The sequence below is a fragment of the Trachypithecus francoisi genome, unplaced genomic scaffold (genome assembly GCF_009764315.1).
Source record: "Trachypithecus francoisi isolate TF-2019V2 unplaced genomic scaffold, Tfra_2.0 Lachesis_group12, whole genome shotgun sequence".
Classification (NCBI taxonomy): Eukaryota; Metazoa; Chordata; class Mammalia; order Primates; family Cercopithecidae; genus Trachypithecus; species Trachypithecus francoisi.
In genome coordinates this window covers 7,031,720-7,052,688 of record NW_022681457.1, presented here as the reverse complement: position 1 = coordinate 7,052,688, position 20,969 = coordinate 7,031,720, and the positions used below count along the sequence as shown (strand labels likewise).

General features: G+C 44.9%; 1 protein-coding gene across 2 annotated transcripts in view; it reads left to right on the top strand.

Annotated features, from left to right (window-relative positions):
• The window catches only part of ZNF649 (zinc finger protein 649), a 34,969-nt gene extending 18,062 nt beyond the window's left edge, over positions 1-16,907 (top strand). Inside the window, exons 4-8 of one of the 2 annotated variants that reach the window (XM_033224379.1) lie at positions 1,826-2,031; positions 6,871-7,072; positions 10,231-10,357; positions 10,643-10,738; positions 15,520-16,907. In XM_033224379.1, coding sequence (XP_033080270.1) covers positions 7,058-7,072; positions 10,231-10,357; positions 10,643-10,738; positions 15,520-16,877 — 1,596 coding nt within the window. In that variant the 5' untranslated portion in view covers positions 1,826-2,031; positions 6,871-7,057 and the 3' untranslated portion in view covers positions 16,878-16,907. Of the gene's footprint in view, positions 1-1,825; positions 2,032-6,870; positions 7,368-10,230; positions 10,358-10,642; positions 10,739-15,519 lie in introns of both variants that reach the window. The other variant, XM_033224381.1, reaches the window with a different exon arrangement.
• The last annotated feature ends 4,062 nt before the right edge of the window (positions 16,908-20,969 follow it).

Genomic DNA, 20,969 nt, shown 5'->3' with positions numbered 1-20,969 from the left:
CTCCTGAGTAGCTGGGACTAGGGGCATGTGCCACCACACCTAATTTTGGTTTTTTGGTTTTTTTTTAAAATATACTTTAAGTTCTACGGTACATGTTCACAACGTGCAGTTTCGTTACATAGGTATACATGTGCCATATTGGTTTGCTGCACCCATCAACTCATCATTTACATTAGGTATTTCTCCCAATGCTATCCCTCCCCCAGTTTCCCACCCCCTGAAAGGCCCCAGTGTGTGATGTTCCCTTCCCTGCGTCCATATGTTCTCTTCACTCCCACTTATGAGTGAGAACATGTAGTGTTTGGTTTTCTATCCTTGTGATACTTCGCTGAGAACGATGGTCTTCAGTCTAATTTCTGTATTTTTAGTAGAGACAGTGTTTCACCATATTGGCCAGGCTGGTCTCAAACTCCTGACCTCGTGATCCACCTGCCTTGGCCTCCCAAAGTGCTGGGATTACAGGCGTGAGCCACTGCACCCGGCCTTTGATAGCAACTTTTATTGAAGTGGCAGTGCACAGCAGCAGCAGAGGTTCTGCTCCTTGTGGAGCAGTATGCCCAGAGTAGCAGCTCAGAGGCAGCCCTTCAGTCATATTTCTACCCACTTTTACTTATATGCAAAGTAAGTGGTGGATTATGCAGAAATTTCTAGGAAAAGGTGGTAACTTTCAGGTCATCAGCTTGTCATGGAAAGCAGCAATAACTCCCAGGTGTTACCATGGAAATGGTAAACATGACATGGCATACTAGTAGGTATGTCTTATGAAAAGCTGCTTCTGCCCTGTTGCTGTTTTAGCTAGTCTTCTATTTAGTCTGGTGTTGGAGCCTGGCCTCTTCAGTCAAGTCCCACCTCCTACCTTGATAGTGGCTTTTGTATCCAGTTTTTTCATAGAACATAATTTCAAATTTCTATGCTTGGTGTTTTCCAAACAGCCTGAAGCAAAAAGCAATATTTTATATGCGTGTATATATATCAATCCTCATAACTTTAAAGTTAGTAGCTGAGATGCAGGGACTTGTCATGAGCCTTGACTACTCAAGCTAAGTGTCCTATTTTTCCCCCCTTTCTGCTGTAGGGACACCTGAAATTCCCCTAAGATAGCCATGCTCAGTGGGCTGCCTCTTGACAGTTTCCTAGTAGTCAGTCAATAAAGGGTGCAGTCACCTCTCCCCAGCTCACTGAGGTAGATATAGTTGGTACTGTGCTGACCTTGGTTCCATTTGAGCCTCTGAATATCTGTGTGGCTTGTGCAGTGTTGTTGGTGCTCCAACCTCACAGTGCAGGGGTTGAGGTGTCAGGAGAGGGAACACATTAGTGCCATTTCACTGACTCCTGTGTCAAAGCAAAATTAAAATGCAGACCAGACTTGAAAAACTCCTGAGCAAACAAAACCTGGTAGACCTTAAAAACAGCCTTAACTTTGCTTGACCTGCAAACCTAAGCGACAATTCACTTGAGTCATTTCTGGCAAATGGTTGTGTTAGGGAAAGACAAAACTCAATCTCAGCTGATCAAAAGCGGCCAACTCACATACTATTATGTCATTAGGGACTTTCCAAGGCAAATAAAAAAATCCATTTTTATAATTGTAACTGATCAGATAATTTCTTTGTTTTACTTCTTCATTCACCCTATGAATACTTGCGTCTAATGATTTAAGCATGGGACCACGAGACTTCTTTTTGGTTTGATGCTTCCCAATTCATGAACTGCTGTTTGTTCAGATAAACTCTAGAAAATGTTTACTGCGCTTCAGATTTTTGTTTTCAGGAGAGCCATCCTGGGTTAATGACACAAGAACAACTGTTTCCCTTCTGTACGTCAGATCTACCAAGATGGCCGCGCCCAGAGAGCCGTGGCACACGGTGCGGACATGTTACGTCCCCGAAGAGAAGCCTAAATCCGAGCGTACTAGCGCTGCAGAATTGACTCGCGTCCTCGTCGGCCGCCGTAGGCCGGTGCCAATGCCGGGATTTAAGGGCCAGAAAAAGAAGCAGTCGCGGAATTTAGATGTAGGCAGGAGAAAATCAGGTGAGCGTTTGGGTCTCTCTGTGGAGTAGGTTAAAGTGGCAGGGAGCTTCTGAGGAGCCTGTGGGGAGAGCTGGCGGCCTGGGCGGTGGAGCCTTTGGGTTGGGGTGCCTTTGCGGTCCGGCATGGGAGAGTTCTGGTGGTCGGGCGTTAAGGGTCTGGTCGAGGTCAGCGACTGAGATTCGGCGTCAGAGGTTGGGGTCTCTGAGGGTCACTCTGTTAGTAGGGCTGTCGATCACTGGATCGAGAACTGTAGGGGGACGCTGCCCAGCACTCCGGCTTCACCACCGACCCTATTATTATCACTCTAAACGCCGCAGTTTAAAGTCGGTGATGAAGCCGGAGTGCTGGGCAGCCTACGAGGGTGTCTGGTGTAGGTTTTGGGGGTGAATCAGGGATGTGTGTTAAGTGTTTAGGGAAGGCCCAGGCATTTTGTAAAAATCTGATATTTTACAAGCCCAGGCCCCTGACTGGTGGTTGAGTTGTGAAACTATAACCGCCCACCCTTGCCGGCTGCCTAGACAGAACCGATTTGTCAAGATAGGGAAATCGCAATGGAGAAAGAGCAATTCATGCAGAGCCGGCCGTGCTGGGAGACCGGAGTTTTATTAGTACTCAAATCAGTGATGAAAGAAAATTTTCAGCCGAATTAAATTTAAAGGAGTTTAAATGAGCAATGAACGATTCGCGAATTGGGCAGCCCCCAGAATCACAATAGATTAACAGAGACTCCAGGGGTGCCTCGTGGTCAGAACGAATTTATAGACAAAAAAGTGACATACAGGAATCGGAAGCGAGGTCCAGAAACAGTGATATTGGTTACCACTCGTCGTTTGCCTTATTTGAACGCCGTTGGAACATTCAGCATTCTATGAGTATGGCCGCTGGGATTGGCAACGCTCAGCTATTGTTACAGGTGTATACGATTAAGTTCGGTTTTCAATTTTGTCTGCAGTTTATCCACAAGGACTCAAATATAGAAGTATGGAGTCCTTCTCAGGCAATATTTAGTTTGCTTAAGCATCAGTCTCCTCGAGCATTTGAGGATCAAAGTTTTCCCCCATCCGCCAGACGGAATCTAGCTCTGTTGTCCAGGCTAAAGTGCAGTGGTGAGATCTCTCAGCTCACTGCAACCTCCACCTCCTGGGTTCGAGCGAGTCTTCTGCCTCAGCCTCCCGAGCGGCTAGGATTACAGGCGCGCACCACCATGCCTGGCTAATTTTTGTATTTTTAGTAGAGACAGGGTTTCACCATGTTGGCCAGGCTGGTCTTGAACTCCTGACCTCAGGTGATCCTCCCGCCTCGGCCTTCCAAAGTGTTGGGATTACAGGTGTGAGCCACCGCTCCCAGCTATGATTGTTATGATTTATAAGAAATATGTGCTTGATCTTTGTCCTGTTTCCTGGCACATGTCTCCTAAAACCCTTGGAACCTCTTTAGGGATAAGTGTCTTCCTGTGGCATTGAGATGGCAGGTGACCGGGGGCTTCTGGCTGACCTTAGGATGGGGGAGGCTGGTTGCCAGGGCAACTAACTATGTGATTTGAGGGTTGGAAATTTTAGCTTTGCCTGGCAACAGCGAGGTTGAAGGTTGAGTTGATCACCAGTGGTTAGTGTTTTAATCAAGTAAGCCCATATAATGAAACTGGCATAAAAACTCAAAATGATTGGTGAACTTCTGGGGAACTTACAGATTCTTGAGCAGGTAGAGGTGCCTGAGGGGTGGTGCACTGAATCTCATAAGCTTTCTTGGAGGGCATGGAAGTCCAACGCCCCTTGCTACAAACTTTGTCCTGTGCTTTCCCTTCCATCTGGCTCTTCATCTGTATCCTTTGTAATATCCTTTATTCCTTTTCCCATTTGCCCTGAGAATATTCACCATTGGTGCTTGCAGCTGGAGCATTTACCCCGAGATAACTTTGTCATGAACGATCTCACTTTTATTATTTTCACATCATTCTAGTAGATCGACTTTGGAAACAAAAGACATCATTCTATTTATAGCATTCTGTTTTTAGTAGTGGTATTTCCATTTACAAAATGTGGTAGTTCTCAATCACTGAAAATGTCAAATCCTAGAAAACATAGCATTCCTACACGTGATGTTAACATCATTCTCAAGCAGTTCTTGGCCGAAGACTCGCTGGATGGAGCCGATTTTTCCAAACAGACAATTCTGATGATGCAGACGATTCTAACGTTAGTTCTGATTAGAAATAACTCCTAGGACAGCTTTTATATTTTATTTCCACATTGAAAATCAGATCTACTGCAGCCTCAAAGAGCATATTTATGACACATTAAATAAGCGCTGGCAGCAAGCTGCACGTCGTTTTTCTAGACAGGAAAAGGGTTAAAATAAACCAGTAAATGTTAAGTGTTTTCCTGAGTTCTGCGAGCCATCCAGCAAATTAATCGAACCTGAGGAGGAGGCCGTGTGAATCCTGATTTATAGCTGGTCCATCAGAGGTACAGGTGACAAGCTGCTGCTTGCAACTTGCATCTGAAGTTGGGGGCAGGCTTGGACTGAGCACTTAATCTGTGGTATCCGACACTAGATCCAGATACACAGTCTCAGAATTGAAGTAAACTGTCGGATACTGTCTTAGTCTTGTTGGTGCTGCTATAACAAGATAGCCGAGACTGGATAATTTATAAACAACCGAAATGTATCGGTTATAGTTCTGGAGCCTGGGAAATCTAAGATCAAAGCACCAGCAGGTTTGGTGTCTGGCGAGGGCCCGATGTCTGCTTTCAATAGAGTGTTTTGTTGCTATTTCTCTGGAGGTGAATAATGCTGTGCCCTCACGTGGCAGAAGGCGGAGGAGCAAAAAGGGCTGATCTGTGTGAAGCCTCTTGTGTTTTTATTATTACTATTATTTTCCTCTTTCTTTTTTTTTTTTTTTTTGAGACGGAGTCTTGCTCTGTCGCCCAGGCTGGAGTGCAGTGGCCGGATCTCAGCTCACTGCAAGCTCCGCCTCCAGGGTTCACGCCATTCTCCTGTCTCAGCCTCCCGAGTAGCTGGGACTACAGGCGCCCGCCTCGTCACCCGGCTCGTTTTTTGTATTTTTTAGTAGAGACAGGGTTTCACCGTATTAGCCAGGATGGTCTCGATCTCCTGACCTCGTGATCCGCCCGTCTCGGCCTCCCAAAGTGCTGGGATTACAGGCTTGAGCCACCGCGCCCGGCCTATTTTCCTCTTTCTTTAGGTTTTTTTTTTTTTGGATACAGAGTCTCACTTTGCCACCCAGCCTGGAGTGCAGTGGCACCATCATAGCTCACTGCAGTCTCAACCTCTCAACCTCCCAGGCTCAAGCAATCCTGCCTCGGCCACCTGAGTAGCTGGGAATACAGGCATGTGCCACCACGCTTGGATAATTTTGGTATTTTTTGTAGAGATGGGGTTTCACCATGTTGCCAAGTCCTGAGCTCAAATGATCTGCCCAATTTTGCCTCCCAGAGTACTGGATTACAGGGGTGAGCCACCATACCTGGCCTTTTTTTTTTGAAGAGACAGGGTCTTGCTCTGTTGCTCAGGCTAGAGTGCAGTGGTGCAATCACAACTCACTGCAGCCTCAAACTCCTGGCCTCAAGCGATCCTCCCACCTCAGCCTTCCAAAGTGCTGGGATTACATGCATGAGCCACTGCGCCTGGCCAAAGCCTCTTGTGTAAGGGCCTTAATGCCACTCACAAGGGAGGAGCCCTCATGACTTAATCACTTCCTAAAAGCCCGTCTCTTGATACCATTGCATTGGAGAGTAAGTTTCAACATGAATTTTGGAGGGCACAAACATTCAAACCATAGCATCTGGCATTTGGGAGCTTAGATTTTTGGAGGCTGTCTCACCATTTCCTAATAAGAGTGGCTCACTGTGCCTAAGTTGTTTTTTCAAACAATGTGGTTTATCATGTACACCTGCTTTCCTCTAGGATTCTGGAGTTTTGGTGTATGTTAGGCAGTGAGCATCTTCATGATCAGCCCCCAGTAAAATCCATGGGCACACAATCTCTCTCTAATAAACTTCCTTGGTCCATAGCATTTCATGTGTGTTGTCACAACTTGTGGCTGGAGGAATCAAGTGTATCCTGTGTGACTCCAAAGAGACTGAACTTGAAACTTGTGTCTGGCTTCCTCCAGACTTTGCCACGTGTACCTTTCCCTTTGCTGGTTTTGCTCTGTATGTTTTCACAGTAATCAGTGGTTGCCATGAGTATGGTTACAAACTGAGTGTTGTGAGTTCACCTAGTGAATCACTGCATCTGGGAGTGGTCTTGAGGGACCCCTGGCACAGCTGCCTGCATTCATTCACCTGTCTCCCCTTTTCTAATAGACTCTCAGGTGTCCTTAACTTGTGGCAGCGTCACTTCAGTCTCTGCCTCCATCTTCACATGGCCTTGTCTTTTCCCTATGTGTTTCTTCTCTGTGTGTCTCACGATTGTTGGGAAAAAGGCTTATAGGGTACCGGTATAAACTGGTCATAAAAATATGGGACAATAAATTGTGGAAAGCCTCAGGAGGCCTCTGAGGAGGAAAGCCGCCTTATTGCCATCACGTTGACCTGCTCTTTTATCTATAAACACTGTGCTTAAGGAGAAAGATACTCCTTTGAAGCACTGGAATGTGGCCAGATATGCCGGCTCCTAGTGAAGCCCACTCTCATGTGACTCTCCACATTCAGAGTGTTGTTTTATTGCCCTGGGGTGTCAAGACTTGGAGACACCTGACAAAGGGATGCTTAGATGTATTGCTTGGCCTTGACTTCAGGAGAGTTTACGCAGCAGAGACAGCATCTGGGCCCGGAGGGAATGTGTCACCAAATGAACTTGATTTTTACTCCACAGATCCTGGCTCCCCAGAAGCAAGAGACTTCAAGTGAAGGAAGGAGGAGGTTCCTGGATGTGGATGTCATCATTTCTGGGAACACTTTTAAATGGAAACTCAGATTTCATAGCCAAAATGTAGGGAGGATCCAGAAGAAACCAAAGATGAAGCATCCCAGTTCTTGGGTATTTCCTGAAACAGAAGAAAATGACAGAGGCCCAGGTGACTTTTGGTTTGTTTTATTCTTAACTCGATTCCCTGATGGATTTATGGAAGTCTGAAGAAATCCGTTCCTTTACATTAAAAGTATAAATTGGAAAAAATGAGCTCTGGGGAGAAACAGAGTTAGACTGTACCTTTTAACCAGGACACAGTGGGATCATGAATACATTGTTCACATAGCTCACACGTGACCAGTGTTGGACTATGATGTGTGACTCTGCCGGACCCTGTTGGTTACATTAAGTGTCAACTTGTGTCCAAAATCTTTGGTCACCATCACAACCAGAAAATCATGGTAAGTAACATGATGTGCACTGATTCTGAGGAGAATGCAGGTCCCTTCCTCAGGGGATATCAGTATTTCATAGCACTTAAATCTTGGCAAATTCGTTTGATGCTTTTTGCTAGAGGTGACAAGATAGACTTTTTGTCCTTAACAGCTTTCTTCCAAAAGATATACAAGCAAGTTTCGTGTGGCTGTTTCTACACGATTATTCTGAGTCCTCTCTGGGACTATACCAAGCAGAATTTAATGAACACAGTATTTCAGGAGCCCCCAGCACCGCGGCCTATATACCCAACCTTGTTGCAGTCTGTTTATCTGTGAATAAACCTAATTGCCTAAACAATGCAAGGTTTGCTTTCAAAGGCGCTCCTTGAACAGGTCACTAAACTGGCGTTTAAGTACAGATTTGACCATAGGGAGTTGAAAGTTCCCTTTGGCGATGGCTTGGGTTGTTGAGATCCACAGGGTTTGCTTTAGAATGTCATGTTGTCTCAGAAAATACAGAGCCCTTCCCTGTTTTCAAATCCAGTTGTTAACCTCTCACCTCTTTTAATGCCTTAACTTGAAAAAATTATGCAAATGACTCATTATAGTTTTAAGTGTGTATATATTTGGTCTCTGTCTCTGGTTCCTGGCACAGAGCTCCTAAAACCTTTAGAATTTCCTGAGTGATACGAGTGTATTTTGTTCTTCATAACCAGCCCCTTTCAACCATACCTGAGTTTATGGTAATGAGGTGACTCAGGATGGGCTCCTTTTATAGTAATGAGGTGACCTCAGGATGGGGCTGGTTGCCAGAAAGACCAAGCCTTGATTACAGAGTTGGGACTTTCAGTCCCACCCCTGACCTCCAGATTCTGTCACCAATGGTTGATTATTTCTTTTTTCTTTTTTTTCTGAGACAGAGTCTCGCTCTGTCGCCAGGCTGGAGTGCAGTGGCACAATCTCGGCTCACTGCATCCTCCACCTCCTGGGTTCAAGCAATTCTCCTGCCTCAGCCTCCTGAGTAGCTGGGACTACAGGTGGGCACCACCACACCCAGCTACCTTTTTTGTTGTTGTTGTTGTTGTTGTTTTTAGTAGAGACAAGGTTTCACTATGTTGGCCAGGATAGTCTCGATCTTTTGACCTCATGATCTGCCTGCCTCGGCCTCCCCAAGTGTTGGGATTACAGGCGTGAGCCACCACGCCCAGCCATGGTTGATGATTTAATCATGCCCACATCATAGAATCTCCATAAAAACCCCCATGGGGTTTGGAGATCACATGTGGAAGTGGGGGGTGGGGGAAGGGTGCGCTGCAATTCCACAGGAACAGAGGCTTCTGTGCTCGGCACTCTTTGGACCTTGACTTCTGTACCTCTTCACCTGGCTGTCATTTGTATCCTAGATAATAAACTGTAATTGTGTGACATTTTCCTGAGTTCTGTGAGTCATTCTAGCAAATTATGGAACCTGAGCAGGAAGGTTGTGGCAGCCCCCAATTGTGGTCAAGTTGGACAGAAGTGTGATAATGTGGGGACCCCAGAGTGGCACATGATGTGAGGGCAGCCTTGTGGGACCGAGCCCTTAAACTTGCAGTCTGATGATAACCCTCAGTGGTTAGTGTTAGCATAGGATCGAACTCTAGGATACCCAGTTGGCATCAGAGAATCAGAGGGTTGGAGAAGTGTTGCTGGAAAAGACACTGTGTATTTGGTATCAGAAAGAACCACAGATTCATGGATAGTTTTTGTTTGTTTGTTTGTTTGAGATACAGTCTTACTTTGTTAAGTATCTCCACGCAGTGGTGTGATCTCTGCTCACTGCAACCTCTGCCTCCTGGGTTCAAGCGATTCTCATGCTTCATCTAGGCGCCACATGCCCAACTAATTTTTGTATTTTTAGTAGAGACCAGGTTTCGCCATGTTGGCCAGGCTGGTCTCAGATTCCTGACCTCAGGTGATCCACCCGCCTTCACCTCCCAAAGTGCTGGGTTTACAGGCATGCGACACCACGCCTGACCTCATGGATAGATTTTTCAATGTGAAAGACTCAAGTTAAATAGTACACATAGTGAGAAAACAAAGTTCCCCCCTGTATACTTTTTTTCCTAATTCCCTAGTATGTCATTAACAAATGCTTGTCTTCCTGTTCTAGGGATTTACCTGTGAGGACATCTGTGTCTGCATGTGTGTGTATGTGTGTGTACACATGCGTTTGTATACATATACATGTATCTATGCATGTCAATGCTTACATGTATGATGGCTTATTTTTTACGGCCACTGCATAGTTTATTTGTTGTTTTGCTAAATATCATGGTATAGTTCACATGAAGGGAATCATGCTAGATTATTCTGCTCGTGCTGTATGACTACAGCATATAGTTCAGGGTTGCAAGTAGATGCTGAAAAACACTGCAGATGTTCTTATGTTAGCAAGAGGATTTAATGGCTGCATATTACAGAAACTTATGATTTGTTGGATTAATGGAGGCTGCATGGTTATTATAAAATATAGAATATTTTACTATGACTTTGCTTCTGTCAAAGTATATTGAAAGAACTAGGAATACAGTTTATTTGTGAACATGCTGAGTTTGTACTGCAAGGGTCCACTTATATCCAAGCTTGAATCAAAAATATAATATTCTCAGGATGTGCAGCTCGCTTATACACAGTACCATAAGCAGATTCCACCAGGCCAACTGTGGGTCATGAGTATGCACAGTTTCAGTATAGGCGGGGCATCCTGAAACCATTCCATTGAGTACACCAAGGGACAACTGTACAGGTGCAACTTATATAGTGAAAATGGGCAGAACCACTTCATATTTCTTCCATGTCAATAAAAGAGAAACACTTCATATTAAGCAGGACTGTGTTATTACAGGAATCACTGACCCTGAGGGATGTGGCTGTGGACTTTACCTGGGAGGAGTGGCAGCTCCTGGGCCCTGCTCAGAAGCATCTGTACCAGGATGTGATGTTGGAGAACTACAGCAACCTTGTGTCAGTGGGTGAGGACCGCTGCCCTGTGTCACTCAGAGGGCACCCAGTCAGTGGCCTTTGCTTTCTTAGCTTCTGGAAGCTTTGGTGTGTCTGCTGTGCTCCCAAATGGCAGATCCTCAGGCCCCTCTCTGGTCCCAGAGGAGGAGGCACTATCTTCCTTCATCTTAGGAAAAAAAGGCTTTAATTTGCTAACATGCAAATTATGCAGTCCCTAACATGTACCTTTCTCCTCTCATCAGAGCCACGGAGTGCAATTCAGTAAGCCTAAGTCTTCTCCCATTTCCCACAAACAGGGTTTCAAGCTAGCAAACCTGATGCCCTCACCAAGTTGGAACAAGGAGAACCGCTATGGGCATTAGAAGATGAAATCCACAGTCCAACTCATCCAGGTAAGTGAGAGAGAACCAGCAAGAGAGGAAGGCAGTGAAAGTCACATTCTGGTCATTTAGAAAAGGCATGCCAGTTGTGAAAGTGTTTAGGGAGACAGAAACAGCTGCCACATATCCTTCTCCCCATATGATACAAGAGCTCTTTTTCTTATAGGAATTTAGAGAAACATCTTGGAACTGAACTGATCCCTATTCATTTCTTCTTAGATGTTGTTTCCCCTAAGTTCTTCTTGCTTGGATTTTCATATCTTCCTATTCTTCTTCATCACTTGTCAGAGGATCATTTTGTGTTTCCGAGGCAAAAACAACAAACTGTTTTTTTTTTTTCTCTCACATAGTCACTCAACACAGCATTTATGCCACTGGATATATAGGGCTTGTTTTCTCACACCTCAGACAATTCTCCAGCAGACATCAGCTGGGTGTCCTCTATTTCAAATCAGCTCTGACACTATCTACCTGATGTGGCATCAGATCCCACAGGTTAAGGGATCGGTCCAAGACTGTCTCCCACTTCAAATGCCAGTGGCAAGTCCCAGGTTGTCACCTCAGCTTCTGATGAACCAGCTGTAAAGTAGGGGTTCCCAAGACCCTCTCCTCAAGTTTGATTAATTTGCTAGAACAGCACTTATATGTATATGCATGTGTTTGTATATATATGTGTATGTGTCTGTAGGTGTTTATATACATTTATATATATATACTTTATATCTGTATATACATTTATGTAAGAGAGAGAGAGTGCGATAAGCATTGTCTAGAGTTGCTGATTCATCAAATGAGATAAGAACTGAGGCACAGGAGGCCAGGCATGGTGGCTCACATGTGTAATCCCAGCAGTTTGGGAGGCCGAGGCAGGCATATCATGAGGTCAAGAGTTTGAGACCAGCTTGGCCAACATGGTGAAACCCCGTCTCTACTAAAAATACAAAAATTATCCGGGCGTGGTGACATATGCCTGTAGTCCCAGCTATTTGGGAGGCTGAGGCAACCCAGGAGGTTGCAGTGAGCTGAGATCGCGCCATTGCACTCCAGCCTGGGTAACAGAGTAAGACTCCATCTCAAAACAAAAAACAGAAAAACAAAAAAACCTGAGGCATAGGTATGTGACTATGGTTTGTTTTTTGCATTCTGACAGTATGTATTTTTCACCTTGAATTTTCTTTTCATGACATGGTTTATAATACACTACAATATAATAGTATCTTCCATCTCTAGATTCCCATTCTACTTTGCACCCCAATCACACACAAGCCACTCCTATAGATATCGTATCAGTGGGATTTGGTGGTGCTTGAGGTTCCTTTGCTACTCCGGAGTCAAGGGCCTGGTTTTCATTCTTCCTCATATAAGACTGAAATACATCTTGGTCATTCATGCATTTCTTTATCGAAGGACAGATTAGCCAGGCTGAAGAGGTCATACTTTTCTATCTATTAAGCATTTCTTAAAGGCAAGATCTTTATTAAAGGAGTTTTCATGACACTGTCCATACCAAGGTCTCTTGCTCTGCAAGTCTGGTTTTGTTAGAATTGGGTTGGGGGCCTGGGCTTGTCTTTACACGAAGCTCTCTCAGGCGCTGTTTTCATGAGTTGCTGAACTGTAGCCATAATACACAGTAGAGGAGACTGAATTTAGTGAGAAACAGGAATGTCTCTCTTGAGCAAAGATTTTGTTAGCAAAAATAGGGCAAATTTTTATGTAATATTTACAAATTAAACTTTTGAACATGTGAATTTTTGTTACAATTCAGGGCTATACAAAGATAAAGTGAATAGTAAACACAGAAAGAACTGTAGGACTTTAGAAGAAATGTAACCTACAGTGGTCTAGACAAGAAATTGAGAAAGGTATTGAATTAAGATGAAGAACTATGACAAGACAAGAAGTTGTAGAACTGGAAATGCAAGGCCACGTGGGGACTGTCAGAAGATTAGCCTGAAGGCCAGGTGCGGTGGCTCATTCCTGTAATCCCAGCACTTTGGAAGGCCGAGGTGGGCAGATCACCCGAGGGTTAGGAGTTTGAGACCAGTCTGGCCAACGTGGTGAAACCCTGCCTCTACTTAAAATACAAAAAATTACCCAGGTGTGGTGGCACACGCCTGTAATCCCAGCTACTGAGGAGGCTGAGGCAGAATTGCTTGAACCCGGGAGGCAGAGGTTGAAGTGAGCCGAGATTGTGCCACTGTACTCCAGCCTGGGTGACACAGCAAGACTCCATCTCAAAAAAAAAAAAAAAAGATTAGCCTGAAACTGGTCACATGGAGGCCAGTGTTAGAAGATATTTGCTGGGAAACGGTCAAGTGGGAACTTAAAGTGGATGCGTCTGGTAATGGTAAAACTTTTATTGTTCAGCTCCTGCTGTGAATTTTCTGTGCCAGTAATTTAGGTTGGTGGTGGAGGTAAAGTTGTGTATTTTTCTAGCTCTACGTAGAGGTTCCCTTTCACCTGGTGGCAGTATTGTAGCAATAATACCGTATAGTTGATGTTCGAAGAAAAACTAAAAGTAAAGCTGCCTCAAGTCTTGATTCAGACGTAGGAAGGTGTTCCTTAAGGGTTCCCTTCACTGATGCCAACAGAGACATAAGTACAAAATTCAGGAAGTAGAGGCTGTTAGTGGCAAGGTGAGGGATTATATTAGGGACAGTAAAGTGGAAAAAAAAAAAATCCAATATGACATCTATGCAAGTAGGGCATGATGAAGAAGGTGACAGTTTCCACATGTGGTACAGTGGCAGAGCTGTGTGGAAAGGACCGCGTGTTCCGCTTGCATGTTCTGAAAGTCCATAGGGATCGCTGTGTTTCTCTTTCTGTTGGAACATAAGAGAATGTGTCATAGCCAGGTAGATACAAGGTGTTAATTGAAAAATCGAGGCCTGGCGCGGTGGCTCACGCCTGTAATCCCAGCGCTTTGGGAGGCCAAGGCGGGCGGATCACAAGGTCAGGAGATCGAGACCATCCTGGCTAACACGGTGAAACCCCGTCTCTACTAAAAATACAAAAAAAATTAGCCGGGCGTGGTGGCGGACGCCTGTAGTCCCAGCTACTCGGGAGGCTGAGGCAGGAGAATGGCGTGAACCCGGGAGGCGGAGCTTGCAGTGAGCCGAGACTGCGCCACTACACTCCAGCCTGGGTGACAGAGTGAGACTCCATCTCAGAAAAAAAAAAAAAAAGAAAAGAAAAATCGAGGAGACAAAGAGAAACTTTATATTCTAACAAAAGATGATTCGCAGATCTGAGTCATGTGACCTTGGGGAAGTGAAAGAAACACACATCACTGAAGAGAGGGGAAACTCTTTTTTTTTTTTTTTTTTGCCTTGCAGGAGGCTTTTTGCCTTGCAGAATTTGCTTTGCATACCTGTTCAGTGAGAGATGGGGAGTCTTATGAATATCTTTATGAGAATCATCAAATGTGTGCATCGCAAGCAAACATATATGTAACATATCCATGTTCATTTTGGAGTGGAGTTTTAACATTAAAATGAGGTGGAATTTGACTCAGTGCTAGGAGGTCTTTTACAGGATATAAGAAAAGTCTGCACAGACTCCAGCAACTGACCAAAACAGCCTCACTGGTGTTTCTCAGGAGAAAGATATTAAGATCAGTCTCCTGTCCAATCACAGCTGCGGTTAGGAATGCTGTTGGGGGTGAGGGGCATCAGTTAGTCAGCGTCTGGTGGTCGGGGAGCTGCGATTGTTTCCATATTGCTTGTCCCAAGGCTAGTGTTTGTTTAGCTGCTACAGAAAAAGAATAAAACAGAACAAAAAAAGTCGTGGCAGTTAGAACATAGTTTATTCTTTAAATGTAGGGGGTGTACGACTTAACCCTTGCCTGTGTGTCCTTAGGCCTAGTTTATAATTTGGTATCTTATTGCCACAAAGAGTCTGTTCCATCAGTCTGTGATCTCTATTTTAACAAAGGTTGGAGTACTGACTGCAATTTTCCTGCACATGCGAGATTGGTGCTCTAGGAAAGTTAGTGTGATGATGGTGTACAGAACGGAGAAGGGCATATTTTAGCACCCAACAGTCTAATAGAATTAGGATGAAGTCAAATGCTGTGTATCCAACATTTTAACTTGCCTTTCTATTTATTCTAATCCCTATGTCTGCTGTTTCCCTACTCAGGATTATTCTTTTTCAAATTAAAAAAAAAATGTTTCTGTAGAGACAGGGTCTCCCTATGTAGCCCAGGCTGGTCTCAAACTCCTGGGCTCAAGCGCTCCTCCCACCTCAGCCTCCCAAAGTGTTGAGATTAGAGGCATGAGCCACTGTGCCTGGCTGGCAAATTTTTTGTTTTTTTTTTTTAGATGGAGTCTCGCTCTGTTGGCAGGCTGGAGTGCAGAGGCACAATCTCGGCTCACTGCAACCTCCTTCTCCCAGGTTCAAGCAATTCTTCTGCCTCAATCTCCCGAGTTGCTGGGACTACAGGCGTGTGCCATCACGCCCAGCCAATTTTTTGTATTTTTAGTAAGACGGGGTTTCACCATGTTGGCCAGGATGGTCTCGATCTCTTGACCTCATGATCCACCTGCCTTGGCCTCCCAAAGTGCTGGGATTACAGGCATAAGCCACCGTGCCTGGCCGGCAAATTTTATCTTATGTGTATTTAACTACAATTCTTAAAAGTTTTTTAACAGATAGGGAACATTTATACTTGGAATTCCTTCCATGTTGGTATCATAGGGTTTCCAGTAAAAAGCCAGCCAACCCCGAGGCATCTTTGAAGCAGTTTTATTCCATGTGATGATCATGGAAGGATTTATTGTTCTGTCTCTTAGAAATTGAGAAAGCTGATGATCATCTGCAGCAGCACTTGCAAAACCAAAGAATACTGAAGAGGATGGGACAACACTATGAACATGGAAGAACTTTGAAATCATATTTAGGTTTAACCAACCAGAGCAGAAGATACAACAGAAAGGAGCCTGCTGAGTTTAATGGAGATGGAGCTTTTCTCCATGATAATCATGAACAAATGCCTATGGAAATTGAATTCCATGAAAGTAGAAAACCCATCAGCACTAAGTCACGATTCCTTAAACATCAGCAAACACGCAATATAGAGAAAGCCCATGAATGCACTGACTGTGGGAAAGCTTTCCTCAAGAAGTCTCAGCTCACTGAGCATAAGAGAATTCATACAGGAAAGAAACCCCATGGGTGTAGCTTGTGTGGGAAAACCTTCTACAAGAAGTACAGGCTCACTGAACACGAGAGAGCTCACAAAGGAGAGAAACCGCATGGGTGTAGTGAATGTGGGAAAGCCTTCCCCAGGAAATCTCAGCTTACTGAACATCAAAGGATTCACACGGGAAATAAGCCCCATCAATGCAGCGAATGTGGGAAAGCTTTCTCCAGAAAATCACTACTCATTGTACATCAGCGAACTCATACAGGAGAGAAGCCTTACACATGCAGTGAATGTGGAAAAGGCTTCATTCAGAAAGGCAATCTCATTATACATCAACGAACTCACACTGGAGAGAAACCTTATGGATGCATTGACTGTGGTAAGGCCTTCAGCCAGAAGTCTTGTCTTGTAGCACATCAGAGATACCATACAGGAAAGAGTCCCTTTGTATGTCCTGAATGTGGGCAACCCTGTTCACAGAAGTCAGGACTCATTAGACATCAGAGAATTCACTCAGGAGAGAAACCCTATAAATGCAGTGACTGTGGGAAAGCCTTCATTACAAAGACAATGCTCATTGTACATCACAGAACTCACACGGGAGAGAGACCCTATGGCTGTGATGAGTGTGAGAAAGCTTACTTCTATATGTCTTGCCTTGTTAAACATAAGAGAATACACACAAGGGAGAAACAAGGGGATTCAGTGAAGGTGGACCGTCCTTCCACAGCAAGTCACAGCTTAAGTCCTAGTAAACACACGCAGGGGAAAAGCCCTGTTAATATGGTGACTCTGCAGATACCTTCTGTGACCCCACAGATGCCATTTAACACCAGCGGGCTCCTAGCAGATAGGAACGTAGTCCTTGTGGGACAGCCACTTGCCAGATATGCACCCTCAGGAGATAATAGAAGCTTTGCACAGGACAGAAGCCTTACAAATGCAGTGAACGTGGTCGTGCCTTCAGTCATCAATTACATCTTCTTTTATGTTACAAACACATAATTGAAAACTGTACATTAAATGCGAAAAAGCCTTGACCAAAAGTATCTAGTTGATTATCTGGTTAAGTCCTCCATAAGATTTCAAGCTTGTTTCAATACAAAGCTTGAAATCCTGTGAATGCAGAAAGTAGGAAACCCTCTTTTGGAAGAGGGACCCTATCATTGGTGATCACCATGGCAACAGTGAGCTCATAGTGGGTAGAAATACAGTGATGGTGGGAGGCCTTTGTCCTTAAGAGGTGTCAGTACACACTGGAGAAAAACTCCTGGAAGGTAGTGAATGTGACAGCATTTTCTTTTTTTTTTTTTCTTTTGAGACGGAGTCTGGCTCTGTCACCCAGGCTGGAGTGCAGTGGCCGGATCTCAGCTCACTGCAAGCTCCGCCTCCCGGGTTTACGCCATTCTCCTGCCTCAGCCTCCCGAGTAGCTGGGACTACAGGCGCCCGCCACCTCGCCCGGCTAGTTTTTTGTATTTTTTAGTAGAGACGGGGTTTCACCATATTAGCCAGGATGGTCTCGATCTCCTGACCTCGTGATCCGCCCGTCTCGGCCTCCCAAAGTGCTGGGATTACAGGCTTGAGCCACCACGCCCGGCCTGTGACAGCATTTTCAGTGGTACATTCTGCCACATCCTTTAGCAGGTGAACTCATATAGCAGTAAAACACTGTGAACCCACTACTGTGAAGTGCCTTTATCAAAATATTAAAGTACTCTTGAAACAAAGAAGCCCTGCGGAAATGAGGATTGTTTGAGAGCTTTCTGTTCCATTCCTGACTTCATCATAGGTCAGATAGTATAACTGATGTCTCTTTTTGGCCAGAATATCTTGAACTATTACTATTTACTGTGTTAATTATTCCAAAAGTTAAAGGAGATAGTGTCTGCCCCACATCACTGGTTAAGGTTATCACATAGAGGGAGGAAAAAAGGAAAAATTAATTGAGCAGACAGCTAAAACTGGCCTTTGGCAAAATTCTTTTAAACAGAAAGTCTGAAAAATCAAGCACAGGCACGAACAGAGCAGGGTGGGGAAAACTCAGGCAGCAGCTACTCTGATAAGAAAGTAAGGCCCAGTATAGAAGCCTTTTGTTCTTTGTGTGATTAGTGGGCTCCCAGGAAGAAGTTTCCTCCCCTTTTCAGGCATGTACATAGTGAACTCCATGGGAGCTTGCAGGGGTAGTGAGGAGTCTTACTTAAAACAGACCCACAGTTACACAAACAGGAGAAGCTATGCTTTGTGCTTGCCTAAAGACAGCTACACAGATAAGGGGAGTTGCACAGACAGCTTCACAGATAAGTTACACAAATAGCTACAGAGATGAGTTTCATAGAAAAGCTTTTGAATTCAGTTGTAAAAATGGCAACCCATTCAGGCTCCCTTTCTGCTGTGGAGAGCTTTCTTTTTTCACGTATTAAACTTTCACTCCAACCTCTCCCTTTGCGTCCATACTCCTTAATTTTCTTGGTTGTGAGACAAAGAACTCTGGGTGATACCTCACAACCAGGGACTGCTACATTGTGATGCATTGGTGAGACTGTAACAACATTATATTCACTTCTCCCATTTGTGGGTTCCTTTTTTTTTTTTTTTTTTTTTTGAGGCGGAGTCTCGCTTTGTCGCCTGGACTGGAGTGCAGTGGCCGGATCTCAGCTCACTGCAAGCTCCGCCTCCTGGGTTTACGCCATTCTCCTGCCTCAGCCTCCCAAGTAGCTGGGACTACAGGCGCCTGCCACCTCGCCCGGCTAGTTTTTGTATTTTTAGTAGAGATGGGGTTTCACCGTGTTAGCCAGGATGGTCTCGATCTCCTGACCTCGTGATCCGCCCGTCTCGGCCTCCCAAAGTGCTGGGATTACAGGCTTGAGCCACCGCGCCTGGCCGGGTTCCTTTTTTTAATTGTCTACCTTCAGTGCCCAACCAAGATCATATGATGATTAGCTGTTAAATTTCTGACCCTAAAGTTAATTCAATATTATTTCAGAAAATGAGTCCTTCAAAAAGAAAGGGTAAGGGACAGGACCAAGGAATACCACAGTGCTAGGTTCCCTCTAGTGGGGCCAGAGACAGCTGATCTTTCCAGTTAGGTGTGCAACATATCAGACGTCAAGTTGATACAGGATGTGACCTCCCTTCCTGGACTAGGCAACTGAAGCTGAAAGGTTTGGGTCAATCAACAGGGACTGGTATAAACAGACTGGGTTCCTACCCCAACTCAGCTCAACCCCTATCCAATAGGTAGGGAACATCTGAGGCCCCAGGAGAGTTAGGGGGAGGGCACTAATCTATCAATATGCTTTTTTCACAATGAGAAGGCAGCAGAGACTGGAAACATAAAGCTTTCCTTAGGCTCTCCCAAGCTCTGGCCACCAAGAGTAACCTGATGAAGCCCTGCTGGATCTGCCATCCTGGCCCACCTGTCACCACCTAGAGTGACCCTCTCATCCTACCAGTGATAAACTACACCAGTATACCTAACATGACAGCGTACACCAGCAGAACTCAAGTGGCTTACTGGCTTACCGAACATGGGAAGGAAGCAGAGGTGCCCTGTTTTAACTTAACCAACTGTGACAAAATGCCACAGCCACAACTAACAAAACCTTGGTGGGCTGGCACTTTGACGCACCACACTTTTGATTACATGAAGAGCGTCCCACTGGTGATGATGAAAAGAAAGACTGGAGTGTTGTTAGCCATTTGTGCAGGGGCTTCATGAACAACATTGTGTGGGAGAAACTAAGTTCCTGTAACACGTTTGAGACTTGGATGGCAAACACCAATGCCTCCACACCCACGAATGGGCCACTGAACAAGAAAATGGAGAAGGGGTGTTGTGTGCACCTGAGAGCTACACCTACATTTTTCTCTGTGGGTGGTCTGGGGTTTATACAAATATAGGACAGGCAATGTCATGCCTGATCCAAATTGTTGTTTTCAGAATCCTGGGAATATGAACTTGTAAACTCCTAGATAACTGACCAGCTGCAACCTTCCTTGTGGAATGGAACAGACCCAACATTCATCCTGGCATCTATCCTCATTTCCTCCCACTGCAGAAGTACTCTCAGGTAAGTATTCTCGTGCCTTATGAAAAGAGATCTTTAAAGGAGAATCAACTGTGTCCTGGTATCTCATGTTCCACAGAGAGCTGAAGAGGCTAAACAGGATTCGGGGAAGACAAGGAGGTTCTGGAAGAGCTGAATCTAGTTGCAAACTGGAATACTGCAGGCCTTTGTCCAATCTGGATGATATTTTCCGAGGCTGATAGATACAATAATTGAACTGTGGTCAGTGGTAATGTCAATAGGTGCTGGTACAAAACTGACGCTAGCTTAAGGCTGAGGTCAAGTCTATTACTGGAAAAGTGATATTTGAGGAAGGGCTTGAGGTCTTACCACTTAGGCCTGTCAGTAGGTAAACTGTCTTAATTAGGGCAAGTTTAAAAAAAAAATCAGTGTATTGTGGGGAAAAGAAAGAGAGATCAGACTGTTACTGTGTCTATGTAGAAAGAAGTAGACATAAGGAACTCCATTTTGTTCTGTATTAAGAGAAATTCTTCTGCCTTGAGATGCTGTTAATCTGTAACTCTAGCCCCAACGCTGTGCTTGCAGAGACATGTGCTATGTTGACTCAGGGTTTAATGGATTTAGGGCTGTGCAGGATGTGCTTTGTTAAAAAAGTGTTTGAAGGCAGTATGCTTGGTAAAAGTCATCGCCATTCTCTCATCTCAAGTACCCAGGGACACAATACACTGTGGAAGGCCACAGGGACCTCTGCCTAGGAAAGCCAGGTATTGTCCAAGGTTTCTCCCCATGTGACAGTCTGAGATATGGCCTCATGGGAAGGGAAAGACCTGACCATCCCCCAGCCCGACACCCGTAAAGGGTCTGTGCTGAGGAGGATGAGTGAAAGAGGAAGGCCTCTTTGCAGTTGAGATAAGAGGAAGGCATCTGTCTCCTCTTAGTCCCTGGGAATAGAATGTCTCGGTGTAAAACTGGATCGTACGTTCTATTTACTGAGATAGGAGAAAACTGCCTTATGGCTTGAGGTGAGACATGCTGGCAGCAATACTGCTCTTTAATGCATGGAGATGT